The sequence below is a fragment of the Amblyomma maculatum genome, chromosome 6, assembly GCF_055883805.1.
Source record: "Amblyomma maculatum isolate TAMU_Amacu chromosome 6, ASM5588380v1, whole genome shotgun sequence".
Classification (NCBI taxonomy): domain Eukaryota; kingdom Metazoa; phylum Arthropoda; class Arachnida; order Ixodida; family Ixodidae; genus Amblyomma; species Amblyomma maculatum.
The window spans coordinates 34,219,603-34,239,435 of NC_139349.1; the positions used below are offsets into that span (position 1 = coordinate 34,219,603).

Here is a 19,833-nt window from a genome sequence, read left to right on the forward strand (position 1 = left end):
AAATAGCTGAATAAAAAAATATTAAGGAGTCTGCTACGCAAGCACAGTAATTTATTGTTTGCAGAATATTTTCGTGATCAGAAGCATAAAACACATTGTCCAAGTTAAGGAGAATATAGTGATCGCAGGTTAGAGCAACTTCTATAATTTGCAATGAAGTAAGGGCATGAAATCAAGTGGAATAATGTTGCCCAAACCCCAAACATTACGCGGCACAGGATGCTATGTTTACCAACAAATTTGAACAAGAATATATTATCTGCACAAAATGTTGCTGAATTCAAAACATCGATAGGTAAGTGGACGAAACAACACATTTCTAGCCGGCAGAAATGTATTCTCGCCTAGAATTGCTCCTAAAATTTATACAGTACAAGATAGCGAAGAAGTCAGCCTAGAACGAAGATAGTAGATTGGCTCATACAGAGCTGCTGCTTCAGCGCCAGCTGATCGGCCAACCTTGGAGGGCCATCTAAACAAATATTTCTCGGACCTGAAAGAATTCCACTCGCGTAATCACAACCTGTGGATAAAGTTTGTTCTCTGTTGCTCTCTGGCTGAAACTGGACAATCCGAAACGGTCACTATGAACACAATCTCACAAGGTCATTCGCAATGTCACATTCGCAAGGTCGGGGTTGAATTTGTGTCAAAATATGGACAGCAGATGATAGTCAATGGAGCCAGAACCGATGCCGACACCGACACTGGATACTATACTTAGCATAAAATTTCTGTATACGAATCAAAATATCTTTCCAGAAAACGAATGTTGGCCGAAATCAAATCAGATATCAATCAGTCGCTGCTTGAACCTGAACGATTCCCGTCATTCAATCGCGGATAACCCAAGCTGAGCCTCAGTGTTGACGAGTATATTATAGTTGCCTAAACTGAATATAATAAACTACAGAGAATGGGGCTGAGAATATTTGTGCGAAAGCATTCATACGAACATCTCGTTTGACTATTAAATTGTCTTACGCATGACTCCTGATTAGCTAGCCGATCGTGAGGTCACACGCCACGTGTTCTAGCACCTTCGTGTAATCCTAACGATGCAGCATAACTACGCCGATCTCTGTCTTCATCGTTCTAAGTGCGAAAACACTACTTCATACCGTCAAACCAACACAAGGGTGTTGTAGCTTGCATCTGCTGGGGACGGGCGAAAAAAACTTGTCGGAGTGGAGCTTGTTCGAACCAAGTAATTTCTCCAGGGAAGCGACTACGGAACATTGCAGTAGTGGCCTCAGTCTGTCACCCTTCATGTTAAATTGCGATGCACAATCGCGCCTTGCCCTGCACGCTGTCTGCTCCATCAACTATCATCAGTGCGCAAAAGCTTTCGCACGCCACACTTAGAATAACTACGTTAAAAGCCGACCATATTTTAACGTTTCCATGAATCTGGTGTGCATGACTGGATCCGCAGCTCCAGCTATGTTGAACAAACAGAACACGTGGGCTTCCTCTGGAGTGGCGGCGTCATTGCGACAATAAAGCAACCCTGGCCAGGGGAAGGTCGCAACGAAGAAGCGGAGTGTGCTCTTAATTGCGCAATGGCTGAGGGCCCATTACGTGTGTCACATTTTGTCGAGCATCCTCTTTATCTTGCAGCTCTCTCTCTCTGTCTGTGTCGGTTTCGTCTGTCTTTTCGGTCACATCCAATTCTGCCCCCGCACTTTTGTATGAGCGGAGCGGGTTATATCGGTCCTTCACGGACACGGAGCGGCGGCCGCTTAATTATATATAGCTTATGGCTACCAGCAGGCGACTAGGCGATCTTTAAAATGAACATCGCTGGCACAATAAATCTCTATTTTACGGTCAAATGCAGCATTTCAGCTCCGCAGAATTTGTATTTTTATTTCTTACTGTGGATTAGGAGAATATAGTGTCTTAGAATTAGGAGCTGAATTGCTTGCTGCCTTCGAGCAGCCGGTGTAGTATTGCCTTCGAGCAGCCGAAAATAGTATTGCGAAAATAGTGCTGCCATCCCAAAAATAGTAATCTAAGACGCCTAACGTTATGGAAGGGAGGGAAATAGTGTGCGAATCAAGGTCGACAGTTCCGGATAAATTCTCCCCTAGGGCTCGTTAACGTGCAGTCAAATCACACGTTAACGCCCGGCGCCCGACGCGGTGCCTTAAGTGTTATACGGCGCTTGAGTGCTGAACCGTAGTACTTGGTTTCGATCCTAGCCGCGGAGGCTGCTTTTCGATCTAAGCGAGAAGCGCGGCGCCAATTTACTGAGCAATATCGGTTGCACGTTACGAGATGTTCGAAATTTCCGAAGCCCTCTATATACGGCGTCTCTCCTTGCCTAAGTCGGTTTGGCGCGCTTTGGAACGGGAAAACTGAACCGAACTTAACCAAACATCGCACGTTAAAGCCCTTTAGAAGGTCGCGGTTACTCTCTAGGACTTCACTATGACGTCTTCGTCTCTCTTCCTTCTTTAACACATGATTTAATCCAATTGCGGGGCAATTCAGGCGTCTACGAACAGGAGTGAGTCGATTCCTACGTATTTTCTTTCCTTTCAAGAATTAATTTTTTCTAGCAAGTGTTAAATACACGCACAATGAATGGCACCTCGATAACTTCATCCATCCGTATTAGTGAGCGAACATATCACATCTTTCAGTAGATTATCGTGCTAAGTGATATTTCTTCTTCTACCCTCTCTTTTTTTTTGTATGTCAATTTATACAAGTAGTGGGAAGCTGACGCTTAGCAGCGGATTCTATCAGAGAAATACGATACCATACAATGCACTACCGTACGATATAATGGAATGCAATAAAAAAAATTTCAGCGTATTGTACGGCATTATCTCTGCCGGCTGAAGCGTCAAGTGGTTATAGGCGCGACGTATATCCGCGACAGCAAAAGTTACAGACCGCCACACAGTTTTTCCTTTAATAGCTGTCATTGGTGGCCATGCCGACCTACGGCTTCAGTGAGAAGACGCTGCCTCAGCCAACACGGACCTGCGATGGGGCCACGAATGTGAAAATGGACAATGTACAGTCGCTATTCAAGAGCTTTTCTTACCATTTTTAAAGGCCAATGTTTTTCCACTCCCCTCGGTAATTTCTTCGCCGTATGTGCGTGTTTGTCCTAGAAATGAGGAGGAAGCACGTGGCAGGTATGACGTCGTTAACCGCCGCCGAAACCAGGGTAACCACGTGTGCGCCTTTGCTTAGTCAATTTACAATCATGGCGTCCCTCAACCGCCACTGCACTAAAGTCGTGGCGCTCGATAGCCTCCGCTGTCTCTTAACCGGTGGCAATGAATCGCAAAAGCCCAATTTAACGGCAGCAGTCGACCGGGCGATACGCCCCGTGAACTGTGTGCGTCTCAGAGGTCGCGAAGACAGCCAAATCCTATTATCCAGTCGAAGTATACTGCTGAAAAGCTGCTGCATAGAGACGAGGAGAGGCTAGCCGAGCGAAACGTGCCACCGCTTTCATTTTCGTTACTTAGGTTTAGCTACTTTTGCGTAACTGTTTTCTCCTTTATTCCATACTCCTTCCCATCTTATCTAATCTGCCTTAGGGAACCTTATGGCACCCTCGTCGAAATAAAAACCTGCCGGTCTGTGACGAGGCATGCCTTCGGTATTTAGAGAAAACGCTGGAAGTGGTATGCACGAGGCGGTGGGCCTGAAGGTTTTAGCGATCGAGCAGTCAGCTTCGTGGACGCAAATGTTCACATTAAGGTGCAGGGTTTATTAATTCATCGGAGTAGGTAAAATGCATTTGGGTTTTGATGCCGCGAAAAGGTGGCTGCGCTCAACAGCGTCATCGAAAGGGACAGAGGCAGACGAGGCAGCTAGCGTACTTACGACTGGGTCGGTGATCATTCCCCTCTCAAAAACACATGCATGAACACCTCCCGGCCGTGAATTTGGTGGAGTTATAGGCGAGTCAGGAGCAGAGGAGGGAATGGGGTGAAAGTAGCCTTTTGGGGAGGGGTGATTTTGAGTCGAAAGTGGTGAAAATCTCGAGCCAGCGAGATTTGTCCGCGAGATGTGTCAGCGAGATTCCGCGAGTGACTCATGCTGCGCCTTCCCTTTACTGTAAACTAATTATAGAACGCCGGTGACATTTTATGCATTCAACGAAACGGAATTGATTACAAATGACTAAAAATGTTTAGTGATGAGTAGTAATGACTAAAATGACGAACTGATGACTTGCAATAACTACAATTGACTTCTGAAGACCAACATGTCTAACAACGGCTTCTAACGCTTACAGTTGATTACAAATGACTAAAATGCTTAGTAACGAGTAATAATGACTAAATGACTACTAATTACTTGTAATGATTGTATAACGAATATATCTGAGGCCGACTTGTAACGCCTACAATTTATTACAAATGGCTCAAAATGCTTAGTAATGAGTAGTACTGACTAAAATTACTACTCATAACTTGTAATGAATATGTCCAACATAACGACTACAATTGATTTTGAAATGTCTAAAATGCCGTTAAGAGTTTTCTTGAGACCGTGTAATGCTTTGGGCCCCGACGCCTGATACGGTCACTTGAATATGGCCTCGAGATCAAGCAGAGTCGCCACCTTGCGGTTCAGCGGCGAAACCTAGTCAGTGCGGATGCGTTTTCACGTCGCGTGCCAGCCCGCAGTGATTTAAGCACGCACATGCGGCGTGTACAAGAGTATTTTTGTTTGTTTCGCTGCTCCTGTGAGATTTTGCTTACCTATATGTCTCTTGAAAAATAAATATGAACACTCTATAACCCTACGCTTCATTAAAAAAAAATATACTTGTCCGTATCGAGCATGTCATGCTTGGATAAGGACATCATCCATCGCGGTCTTGTAGTGGTCTTCGGCGCTTGAGATCCTTTGACATGCAATGTCTCAAACGAAGTGGTACGGTCGTTACCACCGTGTCAAAGCAAAACAAGTCGCTGCCGTCAATAAAAGTTAATGCAAACGCTCAGAAATCGCATATTCCCGTTTCTGTTTGGAATACCGCAGCTACTAAAACATATGCCACCGCAGAATGCTTCATATAGCAGAATGCAGTTTGAACAGGCCACTCTATGCCTGCTATGCCATCTGTATGCACGATAGAGTTGTGTGAGTACTTGTTTTATTTTTTTTTTTAACCTTTGTCGCGGTGTCTCAATGGTAAGGGCGCTCGACTGCTGATTTCGAGAGCGGGGGATTCAATCACAACCGTTCCGAAAGACGCTTCTCTGCTGTGGGATTTGACTGCACAATAAACAATCCCACATGGTAAATGTGGTGTTAATAATGAAAAAAAAAACAAAAAAACCAAAACCAACCTCTGTAATCATCCGTTATAGCCGATGCCGTTTTCATGCGTTAAACCTGGGCCAATGTGCATTTCTTTTCTTTTTTTTTTGTTGGCTTCTGTGCATCCGTAAAAGTTTTAGTGAGCACATTTTGCTTTAGAGAAATGTTCGAATGTTTGGGAAACATATTCCCTGCACCTAATTGTTACCCTAAATATTACATAATACACCTAGATCAATGTACTTTGCTGGTAGCCTATTATAATCCTTATAATCCCTTTTCGTCCAAGGGCTGTCTTCCGAGCAAACTCGTCGTTTCTGACAAGGGGAGTAAAACAGCTTCATGCGGGCTTAAATATCAGTGTTTAGTTCGGGAATAAATACATCTTTATAGTCGCATGATAAGATGACCTCCATTTCTTTCGGAATAGTTTTATATCCGGCATTTGTTTCGGAAGCAACCCTAATATTTTACTTCGCATAAGATTTAGTCACTGCTAAATAATTAGTGATAAAAAAATTTTCAGCCTGTAAAATTGCTTCCCAGAACATGACAGTGCCCATGCGCAGTTTATAACGATGTCTTCGCAGCGAGTAATTCGTAGCTTGCACTTTAACGTTACTGAAAATTAATCGCTGATTATTGTAAATTCTGTCAAGTGTGTAAAAGTTCTCTCACATGGTGAAATTTATTCGCATTGCAAAACAAAGTAATTACACTACTAATTTACAGTTATACATTAACATATCACACACATCAGAAATCCCTTATACTTTCTTCGGTTTCAGGAAGTCATTTACAGTTAGTGGCGCATGCAGTAATACACTATCACATTCAATGACAGTGGCCGCAAAAAGCATCTCGGCAAATTCAATCCACTCAGCAGTGTACACGTGAACAATCAGCTTTCCTGTGCGGCGAGATTTCCTGTATAGCGTCGGCATGATCTCATTTTTGGGGAATACTTGTGCGTGGTTGTCTGGGCCAGAGTTGATGTGCACTCAGTCTAAAGCAACTCGCCATGTAGTGCGCTGACAGTGCTACATTTAACCTGCTTAATCCTCGAGTCAAGTACGATATAATGAACCAGGTTTTCTCGATTCAATCGTAAGTACTGCAGGTATCTGCGTGGGCATGACACTAAATTCGCCGGTCTTACTCGCATACGCGCAAACAGTTTAAAAGTCGATAAGAAAAACAAAGCTGTCATTAGGCAGGCCCAAGCATTAGGCGCGTGAGCGCGGTACAGCGCAAGAAACGTGCAAAGTAAATCTAGAAGTCTGATGGTTGCGTGCTTTGTTTTCCTAAAATCTGCTCTTCTTCTGCTGCATTGGCGAAATCCGTCGATTTTTTTCTGCAATATTGCATAAATACTGCAGAAGACACGTTTCCATGGCCAACAAACCCGCCGTAAACTCGGAAGCAGACCTACCGCAGCGTGCGTTTCTGCGAGCGCCGCCGGCCGCCTATCCACACTACCGGAGTGACGGTGGCGCCACCTCTAGGTCGATCTCGCGGCGAATAGACTCGTGAAGGCCATGTCGCCCGTTGTGTTAGCTGCGTACTTCTACTCCGATGGCAATGGCAGAGTGGGTGTTTGTCGCCACGCCCTTGATGGGAAGGCCGCGATCCCTCTCCCTTCGTGACTTTTGTCGTCGCGTAGGCAAATAACTCTAATGAACTTCTTTCCTGTGGGCAGACAGGCTAGCCACGTCGAGAACCACCACGGAGCAGCGTGGATTCGTTTATGCTCTGCACGATTCGGCTGCGCTTCCCTCACAGTAGCCACGTGTACGAGGCTGTTCGTGGATAAGCGGAGCGTGCAAGTTCTGAAGAGACGAAAATCCCGCAGTGCGATCTCGTTAGTGGACACATCTATGGGGTGCACGCCCATTCCTGCTGTTTGAAGCTTTGACGGACCCAACATGGAGCTCACCTTCGGCTTGCTTGAATGGATAATACTACTTGTGACAGCTTTTGCTCTTCTGTACATGTAAGTAATGCGGTCATTGCCAGTGCCTGGCAGATTTATTTACTCAACGAGCTATAGCTCTGTAACATTATCTTCGGAACAGTATTCTTCACACTACATCATGCAGTCTACTGCAAGTCGTTCTATATCCACAGCACAAGGGTCAATCTTATCTTTCTCCTTGCGTCGTGGGTAACGTTAGAATGTGTCTCTTTGTTCACTTTTGTTCTGCACGCAAACAGTACGATAATTTTTTTGCGGACTGGTAAGCATTCGGTGCTCGATGATAGGCTTGACATGTTAACTGAATACGAGCGCTGTGGAAGTTTCTATTGCGAATATGTTTGTTTTTGTTGCCTTTTAGACTGAGAAAACTCTCACAGTCGTCACCAATAACGCCGACGTTTCTCAACTCGACTCCTATTCGATAGGACTCATACCCTGTATGTTGTGGTCGATGAAAAGTGACACAATGCTTTGTTATTATTAAGCTATAGCTGGCATTGTGCACCGAGCTTTCACGGTACGTGTGACTAAAAAGCACCCCAGTTGCGAGGCCTACTTGTTTCGCACAATAGGCACTGACAGCTTGACTGATTTAAACCTGCCGTGCCTGCCTGCAAAAAGACTGGTCAGTCTAAAATAACAAAGAGGATGAGGAAATGAAGTTTCCATTTTTGAAAACGATTAAAGCTGCATTCACATTTGAGCAACTTCACTGGGCAGATATCGAGGAACGGAGCGTGCTACTACGTTAAAAGTCAAATGACTCAGATATAAAACGTCGTTTCAAACAAGCCGTTAGAATTTGATTACGCGGCTCGAGCTAAAATGTGGGACTCATGTTTGGTTCCTTTCTAATACCAATTCCAATTTTATGTTCAGTGCAATTCGTTTACTTTATTTTACATACTTGCATGTCCTAATGACAATTGGTTCATGTTGGGGCATTGTAATCCCAATTTACACAATATTTTAATCACTTTTCGATTCTGCTGCTCCATGTGTGCTGTCAGAACTCTTCGACCAATGCGCAGTTTCTCTATACGCCGCCAGGTTTTCAGCTGATTGTGAGCTGCCTTAACGCTGTCGTATAAAAAAAAAATGAGAAGGGTTCCACGCTGATGAGCCGAAAGTGGAGCGAAAGCATTAGCTGAGGGTGACCAAGCGTTCTTCTTCTTTTCCCTCTTCTTCTTCATCTTCTTTTTCTTCTCCTCTACCTTGTTCTTCTTCGACTTCTTCCTCTAGTAGCTATGCCTCTTTACGACGTAGCTCCCCTCGCCGTGTTGTCACATGGTGGTGATAAGGCCAATAGCAATATACGAAGATACTTTGTGGGCACTTAAACAACTCTTTTTGCCTTTAGTTGCGCCCGCAAAATAACTAATTCGGTGGTTGCGGCCGCAGCAAGCGTACTCAATGGTTGTCGGACTACGAATTCCCGTTGCACTCGGCAGTGCTCCAGTTTAGAATCTGGGGATAAATATCTAGATAAACTGGCCAAACGTGCTAGGACAGTCTGGAGCAATATGGAAGCAGTCACGCTTGACGGTAGTCGTTCGAGATAAATCTGGACGTACAGTCGTGAGCAAAAGTAGTATACAACACGCAGCCTGTGGCGGAGCTCGGGAAAACTGCATCAAAACGACACCTAGCGACAGGGACAGCGACAGTGGCACATGCGTGTCGATAAAACGGGACACCACCAGGACTCTCTCGATCCCAGACAGCTGTTGCCAGATGGTGCTCCAAGACAGTTTTACCGAGCCTTGTCACTATCTGACTGTTGCATACCATTTTTGCTCACGACTGTACCTTCCACTATAAAGAAATTAAGTGACTAAGTGCGCTCTCTGCGACACCGAGGGTTGATAAAAAATTGGTGCAAGACACTTCTGCGCATTGGCAGTAAAATGAAAAGCCCTCATGCCAGCAGCAATAAACAAACATTACAATGGTTCGCGGCAGTATCTAATGACGACGCCCTAACCTCCCTAATTTGCTGGCGCGTGTTATTACGGCATCCGTATCATTACTGTGCATTTGTATCCACAAATGATATATCCTTCATGTTCCGTACATATTCATTATTTTTTGAGTTTCCATTGCAAAATGAAGTCACTATTGCCGGATTAAGTGAGCCACAGCTTAGTTTGAGATTTAAAAAAAATAATTATAATTTTGCCCAGCCAGGCAGACAGTCGAAGTGTTAAGAAACGAATAGAACTGAACCAAAAAAGTTGTATTAGAGAGGACTTACTTGTACACACTACACATCTATGGTAACACGGCTTCCATTCACTGCGTACAAAGAAACATTAAGTGAACATGCCATGATTAACTGCTGCAAGGAGATAGTGCGCAAAACAAGCGATCATATTAGGCTTGATTTTCAGCTCTATATATGGGCCATTAGAAATGCGTGCTTATTGAAAATGGCGCATGCTCAATGAATTTCAAGGTTACAAAAAATTCAGAATGGTGCATTATTCTTAACGAAAAGCTTTAGCAAAAATCAACAAAAACGTTTCTCGTTTTATTTCTGGGAAACAGCTTGCAAAATTGACAAGTGCCGGCCGGGTGTTGCTTACCTGATCGCGTTATTTTCTGCGGCTACCAGGTGTACAAAACTTATCACCGATGTGAGTGATTTTAAACTCTCTTCAAAGCGCGTGTCGAAGAGGAAAATGTATATAGCATTTCTCCTTCGCACCGAACTTTGTCAAACCATAACATTGACTTGTTGTTTCTCGCTTATTCATTTACACCATTGAGAGGAGAGACTTTCCGACTCGTATCAGCTTGTATTCATAAATTCACGAGTCCGTAGGAAATTTTAAAACAACCACAATCTTATATGAACAGACCTCCGCAGTAGTCTTCCCTAGCACCGCCATTTTATTGAGATAATGTGTCCTAATTAGGAGGTTAAAATCGCCACTATACTCAGCGAAAGTAGAGCTTCAGCGGATGGGTGTGAACTGAGAAGGAAGCAATAGTCTTTAAAACCTTGCACAATTAGTTGGATGCGCTCATATCTCTCTTAAATGCGGTAAGATGAAAGCCTTTCCTGCGACTTTTTGTACTAATGGCCACTTTTTCACTCCTTTTCGACTTGTTCTTTTTTTTTTTTATGTTTGCTTAATTTTCTATTCTTTACTCTTTTGTCTCTTTTACTCTTTCCGCTGCTTTTTTTTTTTAGTGTTTTTATCTTTCTTTTTACTCCTTTTTCTGCTTGACTACTTTTTTTATTTTTTACTCTTTACTGACGGTTTTCGATGTTGTAACGCAAAGAAGAGGACTGAAATTTAGGCTTTGCAGCATTTTTGCAACCAATGAGCATATAAAGGCTTCCGCCTCAATAAGTCTTCAGAGAGGATAACCACTCAACTTACCAGCACGGCCAGCATACCACGGCCACACGCGATCGCGAAAAGACGCCCTGAACGTATCTTTAAAGCTTAAGAGGAGAGGCAATTGAGCTCCCGCTTAAATTCCAGGCTGAGGCTCAAATGATGCTGGCGAACATATTCATAGATATGCGACGCGACAATTCCGGCTGGAAGAGCGTGTGTTTCAAGCTGTCCCCAAATCAACCTCTGCAGAGCTTTTACTTTGTTTGCAAGGCTGGCCCTTAGCAATGCTGCCATTATTTAGTGTACACACAAAAATCTCTACGCCTACATTACCCTGCACGCCGTCTTGAATTACTGCTGCACGTTGATTTGCCTAATTTGTCAACTTTCAACATCTCATAATTATGACGACTTGTAGCTTCTTCAGAACATCCTATACTTCTGTTGAAGAATGCAGATCGCGTCCACTGATTTGGGCTGGCTTTTAAACAGATGCGAATAATATCTTTGATCAAAGACATTTCACTTCCTACCTTTAACGATCAAAATTTGACGTTCTAAGAGACTGTTTCAATGAGTGATATTACACCTTGATCTGCGCTGCCCTATGAAAAAACTGCCGCTAGTGGAAAGCATTCCATTTTTCTTCTTTCATTAGTGATCACTGGTATGGTTTGGTTGGGGGGTGTAACGTCTCAAAGCGACTAAGCTATGAGAGACGCGGTAGTGGAGAACTCTGGAAATTTTGACCTCCTGGGGTTCTTTCACGTGCACTGGAATCGCACAGCACACAGGGGCTTGCTTTTCGCCTCTACCGAAATGGCCTCCGAGGCCGGGATTAGATCCCGCATCTTTCGGCATATTAGGCGAGCGCCCTAACCACTGCGCCACTCCGGCGGGGTTGATCGCAGGTACGCTTCACGGAATCGGCACTACTGGAAGAAGCAGAATGTTCTCTCGGAGCCATTCGGTCTATCTTGCGGAACTACCTTCAAGCTTTTCTTCTCGGTAATGTACTGATATACAATAGTACTCCTCCCTGCAGTTGAGATATACATGCTGGAATTGGAAGTGATTAGGCCGCGATGTAATTTTCTGATATGAACGCGCAAGAAGGTACAAAAGTAGTGCATTGCCACATTGTGCGATTTATTTAAAATGTGTTACTGAAAGAGCGAAGTTATACGTTTAATTCAGAGATGTGCAAAGCGCTGAAACATTAGGCGAGGACTGGAGCTGCTATTGAAACATTTGGAAAACAAAGGTGGAATATCTGTTCTTGAAATTTTTGTTTAGGCGGTGGTTTCAGGGACTAGAATTGTCTGTGTAAGCAGTAGGCTACAGTAATGGTACAGGTTCATAGTACCGCATTCATAAACGCCTAATTAAACGGATTATCAATTTCTTCAAAGTTCAAAATGATATGCACAAATATTTTAATTTAATATTACTGTTTAAATTGTGAATGTGGCTTGAAAAACACGGCACGAGAAAAGAGAAAGACGATTCATGAGAATGATGTGTGAAATACACGAGGGCGTTACTATTATGCAGAATGCTACATGATTATGATGTTGCCTGCGTTTAGAAATGACGCGAGACAACGATGCCGGTTTCTGGGACATTTACAGCGTGGCGGCGATTTCCTTCTAGGCGACCTAGGCCACATGGAATGCCCTGCAGCTATCGACATCTCTTTCAATTTATTGGCGCATGCTCACTGGGATAATAAAAGCCCCGTTGCCAGAGTCGTGGAAATTCGCGTGCCGCCTCCTAAAAGCTGTCCGAAATGGCAGCGCCTTCCTACTCGTCCATGGCATCTGCTCTCGTTACTTTCCACAACCCACCTACGAATAACTCGTCCGCCTCTTTACCTTGTCAGTAGCAGTAGAATGCATGACTCTTTTTTTCTCGCATACCTGTGGTGCTGTCGTCTCCAAATACACTTACGAAATGCAAGAAAAAATTAATTACCTGAAATTCTTTAGCTCAGATAATAATAATAATAAAAAAAGCTATCAGCATAATATTATCAACTGCACAATATTTGCTTTGTTCCATGTTTCGCTGCCACACCTTTAGGAAGGAATGAAGTGCCCATAATTTATTCCTTAGAAGTGCCTTTCTTTCAACCGTTATGTTTCATTATTACATGGAAAAGAACTTCCCATATTCTTGCTTCAGGATGACGCAAAAGTGCACACGCCTCTTTCTGACGGCAATGGGAAAAGTGAACAAATTTAAAAAAAACTAGTTTTTCATTTTTTGAAATGTCTGAGGCTATTTTTGGAAATACTGAGATTGTTGTTTTGCAAACGCAGTAAGGCCGCTTTCCGAAAAACCTTGCAAAATAGTCTTGTAAATAATACTGTATAGATTGCCATTTTTTCTTCCAGCCAGTGTGCGAGCTGGACGTAGCAAGATATAAAAAATACGGAAAGCTCTTTGGGTGAGTGCTCCGTTTAGAAATATTTATAGTTTAAATTTGCATACATTTCGTCTATTATTATACAAGCAGAGCTTGGTGTTTCGTTACCCAAAATAATGCGAAAGCTATTGTATAGACTTGCAGCTGATAGAGCGCCTGTGCACCACTCGTGGGCCTTGCAGTACTGGCGACATTACTGAGATATGTCTTGTCGCGTAATTAACTTCGGAAATGAGACGACACGGCAGATGCCTAAAACACCAATTAGTAACCCAAGCCGATAAATTAATATCGGCTGCGGTGGTGACTGGGACAGAGAAGTTCCAAGAAAATAAAAATCTTTCATTTTCCAGTGTTTTCGAAATGGGCAAAGCGGTTCTCTTCGTTGGCGACTCTGCAATGGTAAAGAAGATCCTCGTCGAAGATTTCTCCTCCCTGCCCAATCGAAGGGTGAGTGAGATTTGATCAACTTTGTTCAAATCTATGCAATTAAGGTGCGCAACGTTTTCTTCTTTCGCGGCCGGGAACGTGTCTGGACTCGGACACAGGAAGGAAGGAGCCACTGTCTTCTACTCAAGGTTGCTGGTGTGAAAGGTCCCCCGAAGTGGCACTTGCCGTAATATTGTAATAATAGAAATCCATGGTGGTGATGTTTGTTAGTATTCTAGTCAAATTTAAAATATTTGCATGGATCCCATAACTTACAAATAATCTTTAAAATTGCTCGTGGCGATCACTCGCAATCGATTAGAGCGACACCTCCCCACGTGCTCCTTAGCTGATGACGTCATCGGGGCTTCCTGGGTGTTCCCACTCATTGGACGCTTCCCATTGATGCGCGCGCGACGGGGATTGGCGCGGCACTGTCGCGACTTGCTTTCTTCATTTTGATCTTGTGCGCTGGTGTGGAATGAGTTCAAGAGGGAGAGGAGGAGCATCAATGTCGATCCCTGATGCGTTCCCCTAGTGAAAAAAGCCGTATGAGTCACAATAACCTCATACAAATTTCTCATACTAAACTCACAGAAATGTCATGAATGAGATTTGTATGATATGATATGATATTTGTACCAGTTTAGTATGAGTTTAGTACGAGAATTTGTATGAGGTTATTGTGACTCAGAGGTTTTTTCACTAGGGTCGGGGCTAACGAAGCTAGCTTAAAACACTTTGCGTTGTGGAGATGATTGACGGGATACCTATTGTTTGTGCGCGTTCTATAGTTTTTGTAAATGGCTTTTCATGGGCTCTTTCAAGCGCAGATATTTTGAAACTCTCTGTATATAATTAAATACGGATCGAAGCTGTATAAGCTCGTTTAGATAAGTACCATGCTAATGCTGCGTTATTTTTTCTGCGAGCGTTTTTTGTCATTTCTGAAATCGTAAAGGGAAGCACACATTTCATCTGCATAACTGATGCGACGCCTAATGAGGTCAAGCTTTATAGCAGGAGACAATATATTTTGCTTTCGGCTATAAAACTCAGAAGAAGGTTACCTTTAATCAGCGAAATCACGTAGAAATCGGCTGAAGTAACATTCGCCGTTCTGCTACTCCACATAGGCCAGAGAGTAAAAAATAAAGACACAAATGAAGAGATATAAGGTGAGTATTGTTACAGTAAGCTAAACTTGATTATTATTAATGGCTTCCACAACTGACATTATAGTACAATACTCACTGTACGTCATTAACACGTGCCGTTTATAGAAGCCCGTCGTACCTATAGGTCGGCAACTTGAGGCACTCGACCGTTCATAACTCTACTCGTATGCCAGCCTGAATTTTGATAATGATAGACAGCTGTTACTGAAATCATTCTGTGCCCCCCCCCCCCCCCCCCCCTTTCCCCTCTTCGTCTTTCACCTTCAAATTATCAGTTCAAACGTTACTAGTCGACCTACTAAACACTGTCAACATATGGCTCATTGTAGATTTTAAGCTTTTTGTTCTTTGTTTCTTTTTCCAGACGCTCACGTTAAACGACCCTGTCCTGTATTATATGATGAGCATGGCTCCAGTGGAACGGTGGCGTGATATACGTGCGGCTGCCACTCAGGCCTTCTCCACTATAAATTTGAGAAAGGTCAGTTACAGTGCGGCTCTTCGGTAATAGTAGGGTAGGTTTAAACCTAATTTCTATCGCCTCATTGCAACAAAACCACTATGATCTTTATTAGCAACATCATCAAAGTCATAACAGCCTTGCTAAAAAGCACAGACTATTGGGCGAGTTGGTACTTTGCAATCAAGTACTAACCCACACGAATATGTGTTGGCTATGTCTTTATTGTCCACGTTAGTGAATGCCAGATAGTCAGTTTAAAGGTTTAAAAATGAGGGTTGTCATCGCATTTTATAAAATCATGCAGCGCACTTTGTGCAAGGCTTCTCGTAGCTTGAGCAGTTTATTAGTGACGAGAATGGTTTGTACTCTGTTTCCTCTGTTGGGAATATAAATTTTAGAGGAAAAAAGGATATAAGGCCACAATGTTTTGCATACTGTCTGCTGCCTCTATTAGAAATATCAAATTTAGGAACAATAGGATATATGAGGTCGTATGTAGTGGCTAGTTTGGACTCATTATTCTGCCGATGAGCATCCCCAGCAGCCATTTTCAGACACAGTAGTTAAACCAAAAAAAAAAAAAAAAAAGAAAAGACACGTTACCCGAGGGTACAAAAGTTTCAATACAGCCAACGTTACGAAATGCGAGCTTTGAAAATGCAAAATAAAAACAAAACAACAACAACAAACGCTTTTTAATCTGCTACAATTCAAGCGTTAAGAAACTCGTGTGCAATGTTGCATCGGCTAACATACCACGCATGGTGAGGATTTTTTAATTGCAAGGCAACCCTGGGACATTAAAAGATGCTGTTTTACACCTGTGTAGGGAATGGTGCCAGCTTTCAATGCGTAAAAAATAGGGCCACAGATATACTGGCTGTTACTGGGAAGTATCCAAGATATGAAAAAAAAAAAAGACTTTCAAAAGATGTTTCCGGGAAAACGTGCAAAATTTCTGGGAACGCGTTCACCTTACCTGTTGCAGTGCAGTGCAATGCTCAGTATCTAAACTTAGCATAAAGGAAAACTTCGAGGTAGTTTCTTTTTGTAATTCAGTAAACAGTTTAGCATGTGCTGTTTTCGATAAGTTCGAGAACAGAGTCCTCTAGCATTCGTTTCGGATGGAACTAACCAACAAAAAAAAAAAAAAAAAAGAAAAGAAAACATCGCTGACATAAGGCTGCTACACTAACCGGAGTGGCATCATCGGGAAATGATTGCTCTCATCCGGCCGGTCCAGACCGTATTTTGCCACTTTAAGCGAAGACAGCATACATTAGGGGAAAGGGTGATCGCTGTCATGACAGTTGCGAAACAGTGATCTTTCACATGGGAGTTCGTACAATTGTCCCTTTGGACAAACATTTGTAAGCTGAGGACAACACAGAGAGCTATGGAACGGAAAATAGTTGGTGCGACGTTAAGAGATAGGGATAGGAAGTGTGTAGAGTGGTTCAGAGAAATACCTCGAGTTTATGACATTCTAATGGAAATCAAGAAGACGAAATGGGCATGAGCAGGGCCTGCATTGCGAAGAGAGAATAACCGATGGTCGCTTAGGGTAACAAACTGGATTCCAAGGAAGGAAATCGCAGCATGGGGAGGCAGAAAGTTAGGCGGGCGGATGAGGGTAAGAATTTCGCAGGGGTTAAGTGGATGCAGCTGGCAGAGCACCGGGTTCATTGGTTGGATATGGGAGAGGCGTTCACCCTGCAGTGGATACAATCTGGCTGGTGATGAATGTGTATTGACGTGCGTTATCTTTAACCAATTAACGAATTCTGTTCTTAGCTTAGCCATCTCGCTAACATGCATAAGTAAACTGCCTGCCTGATTTGCAAGTCGTTCTGTTATCTTGTTGCATTTCCTGCTATTTGGTAAGCTCCGGCCTTTTGCGTCATTTATTTGCGACCAGCGAGATGGAGAAATTTGATTTCACACTATGTTTAATACAATGCATAAAAATTCTGGGATGCATTTTTGTAGCCTCCGCTTAGCATAACTACATAAGGTGCGTTCAGAGTGCAAAATAGCCATAAGCAAGCAATACTATGGTCATAATTGTGCTTTTTTATGCGCAGATGAACATCTTGATCGAGGAGTGTGCTTTGGTGACAGCAGAGCATCTAAAGAAAGCTGCTTTCTTAGAAGAGAACATTGAGCTCAGAAAGTAAGTGTGTATCATATGATTGAAAATTTGTTTTTGCGCTAGCAGGTTTAAAGTGAAAGCAAAAGATAAACCCTCATATGAAAAACAGAAGCCATCCAAAGCTCACTTGTAGGGATGCACGCAGTCACGCCTGCCCTGCGTGAGTTTCCTATAAAAAATGCTTATTATATTGCTACTCATTACATTTTAACAAGAAGCGTTTTTTTTAGCATTAAATTAATACAAATGAATATAAAGATTAGTGGGGAATAATTCAGTACTCTCCAATATCCTGCCAAGATTTTCCTAGTAATAAAGTAATGCTATATATTAAAACAATGGTTTAAGAACCTAGAATTGAAAGGTTGGAATGGAAATAAGTAAGACTTCAGTACTTTTGAACAGCCAAGGAAAAGAAGAAAAACTTGAAAAATGTATATTATGGCATAGGAAGGAAGTAAAGTATAATTAAAATAAGACGTAGTAGTAACGCAGACAGATATGGACAGAGGGAGGAAGACGAACACATGTCCATGTCTGTCTGCGTTAATACTACATCTCAATGGATCACCAACTAGCCCAACAAAGGACTATTATAAATACAAACTTCTCTGGATCGAAACCAACTCAAGGATCTGTCTTCATCTAGGCAAGTGCGGTCATCATTGCTAGGGACTACGTCGAATCGTCACCTCGAGAAGGAGTGTAAGAACCAATTTATTGTAGGGAGGGTTGGAAGATGGCAAACTGAAAACAGCTCATTTCCGGGTAGGGCATGATGAACCAAACGCACGTGAGACGTTAATGCTTAAGCCAAAAATGAAATTTCGATCATCAATAATTACGAAGACGCTTGTTTTAATTAAATATATATAGGTCGGTTCGTTTTCCAGTTTTGTTATACTTTTTTAAAGCATGGAATGCGTTTAGCACACCTTTCACCTAATCCAGGTGAACATGGCTTGAAAAGCGCTGCGAGCCTGAGGCCTAACCTGAAGTTGAAGTTGATCAAAACCACATGAACGTTCGCAGAGCCTGAACAGTTCCTAAGCGGAAAAACTAAAATAGAGGCTGCAGGATCAACTGGAAAGTTATTGGGCCTGTGTTGGTAGGGTTCTAGCACTAACGCTATTTATGAGAGCTCATATAATGCTCTATTCGTCCCCTGCGATATATTTCACTCTGTGCACCTTCCCATGGCGATGATAGACTAAAAATAAAATGAGATGAGCGACGTGTTTTTTTGTTTTGTTTTTTAGAAACCAGGGTATGGAAGATTTTTATAATTCTGGTTCTATTTTCCTTAGCAAGTATAAGTAGAAGTTTACTGCGCTCTGTCATCTGGAACTTAAAACAGTGTATTTGTGGTCAATACTTCCATAACTATTCTGAAAATGGAAGCTTGCACCAAAAAAATTTCGGTACTCATCAGCATTTTCTCCAGTCAGTACAGTACTTACGCACATATTCTAGCCCTATTTGCCCGCGTTCAATCTGAAAGCATTCAACATCCGAGCGACCATTTCAGTTACCGAATAGCCTTGGAACAGCATGTTGTTTGAAAGGCTAGCGCATTTTGCAATGGTACCAATAATTTGTGCTCGTTTTTTTGTTGTTGTTGTGGTTTCGCCCGTCTAAGATATACATTTTGTTTTGGAGATACCAAGTGTAGTGGTACAAGCAACAAGATATGCTAACATGTATTGGCGTTTTTCTTGGTTATGATGCTTCTCAATGCTTGTTTCTCTGTCTGTGTAAGAGAGTGGATTATTCCACGCACTTGCACTGCTAGGTATGAAGGATTTCGCGAAAGAAAAAGAGTGAAGAGTTTTACTTTGTACAGGTGATCTCGACATGGCATAATAATCGAGGACATTAGAAGAAATTGTCATGCAGGAAATGATATTGATAACTCTTCTAACAGAGCGTAAAGCGAGCAAGGTTATGACTGCGGCACGTTACCTTGTTGTGCGAGTACCTGCGGTACTGCGGCGCTAGGATAGCGAGAATAATCAGAAATTATGGATTCAACGGCATTGCTTTACATTTAAACGCAACATGCAGAACAACTCATCAAATCATGTGTTGACATAGGGCTATATCGCTAGTTCAAATTATTTCAAGATAAAACTATGTTTTAGCATATAATCCGCCAATAATTAGTGTGTTTTGTTCATCAGGTTTTTCGGCGACTACGCCCTGGATCTCATCGCAAGGTGCGCCTTCGCCACAAAATTGGACTCTCACTCGAACAATACCAGCGAGTTCATAATGCGATCGAAGCAGGCACCATCTGGTCGTCCTACGCTGCGTGTATTAGTATATTGTGAGTTCCACATCCACTTAGCGCGTATATTTCAGCATTTCGTACTTTTGTTTTGTTGCTTTATCGCCTCGAGGTGTTTACCAGTGCACTTATCGAAAATAATAAGTCATTGACGGCTTTTCTTGCAATTTTGAAGCAACTCGCCGACAGGGCGAGTTCATTAAGGCTATATTATACAATGGTGAGATTATACGCACTCCCGCCTGCAAACAAAGCATGAATGCTCGA

At 42.7% G+C, this 19,833-nt stretch overlaps 1 protein-coding gene across 1 annotated transcript in view; it reads left to right on the top strand.

Moving 5' to 3' along the window:
* Nucleotides 1-6,838: 6,838 nt before the first annotated feature.
* The window catches only part of LOC146185470 (cytochrome P450 3A24-like), a 26,423-nt gene continuing 13,428 nt past the window's right edge, over nt 6,839-19,833 (top strand). Inside the window, exons 1-7 of the mRNA XM_084606431.1 lie at nt 6,839-7,294; nt 11,541-11,637; nt 13,026-13,078; nt 13,411-13,507; nt 15,029-15,145; nt 17,212-17,300; nt 19,460-19,605. Coding sequence (XP_084462557.1) covers nt 7,227-7,294; nt 11,541-11,637; nt 13,026-13,078; nt 13,411-13,507; nt 15,029-15,145; nt 17,212-17,300; nt 19,460-19,605 — 667 coding nt within the window. The 5' untranslated portion in view covers nt 6,839-7,226. The remainder of the gene's footprint in view (nt 7,295-11,540; nt 11,638-13,025; nt 13,079-13,410; nt 13,508-15,028; nt 15,146-17,211; nt 17,301-19,459; nt 19,606-19,833) is intronic.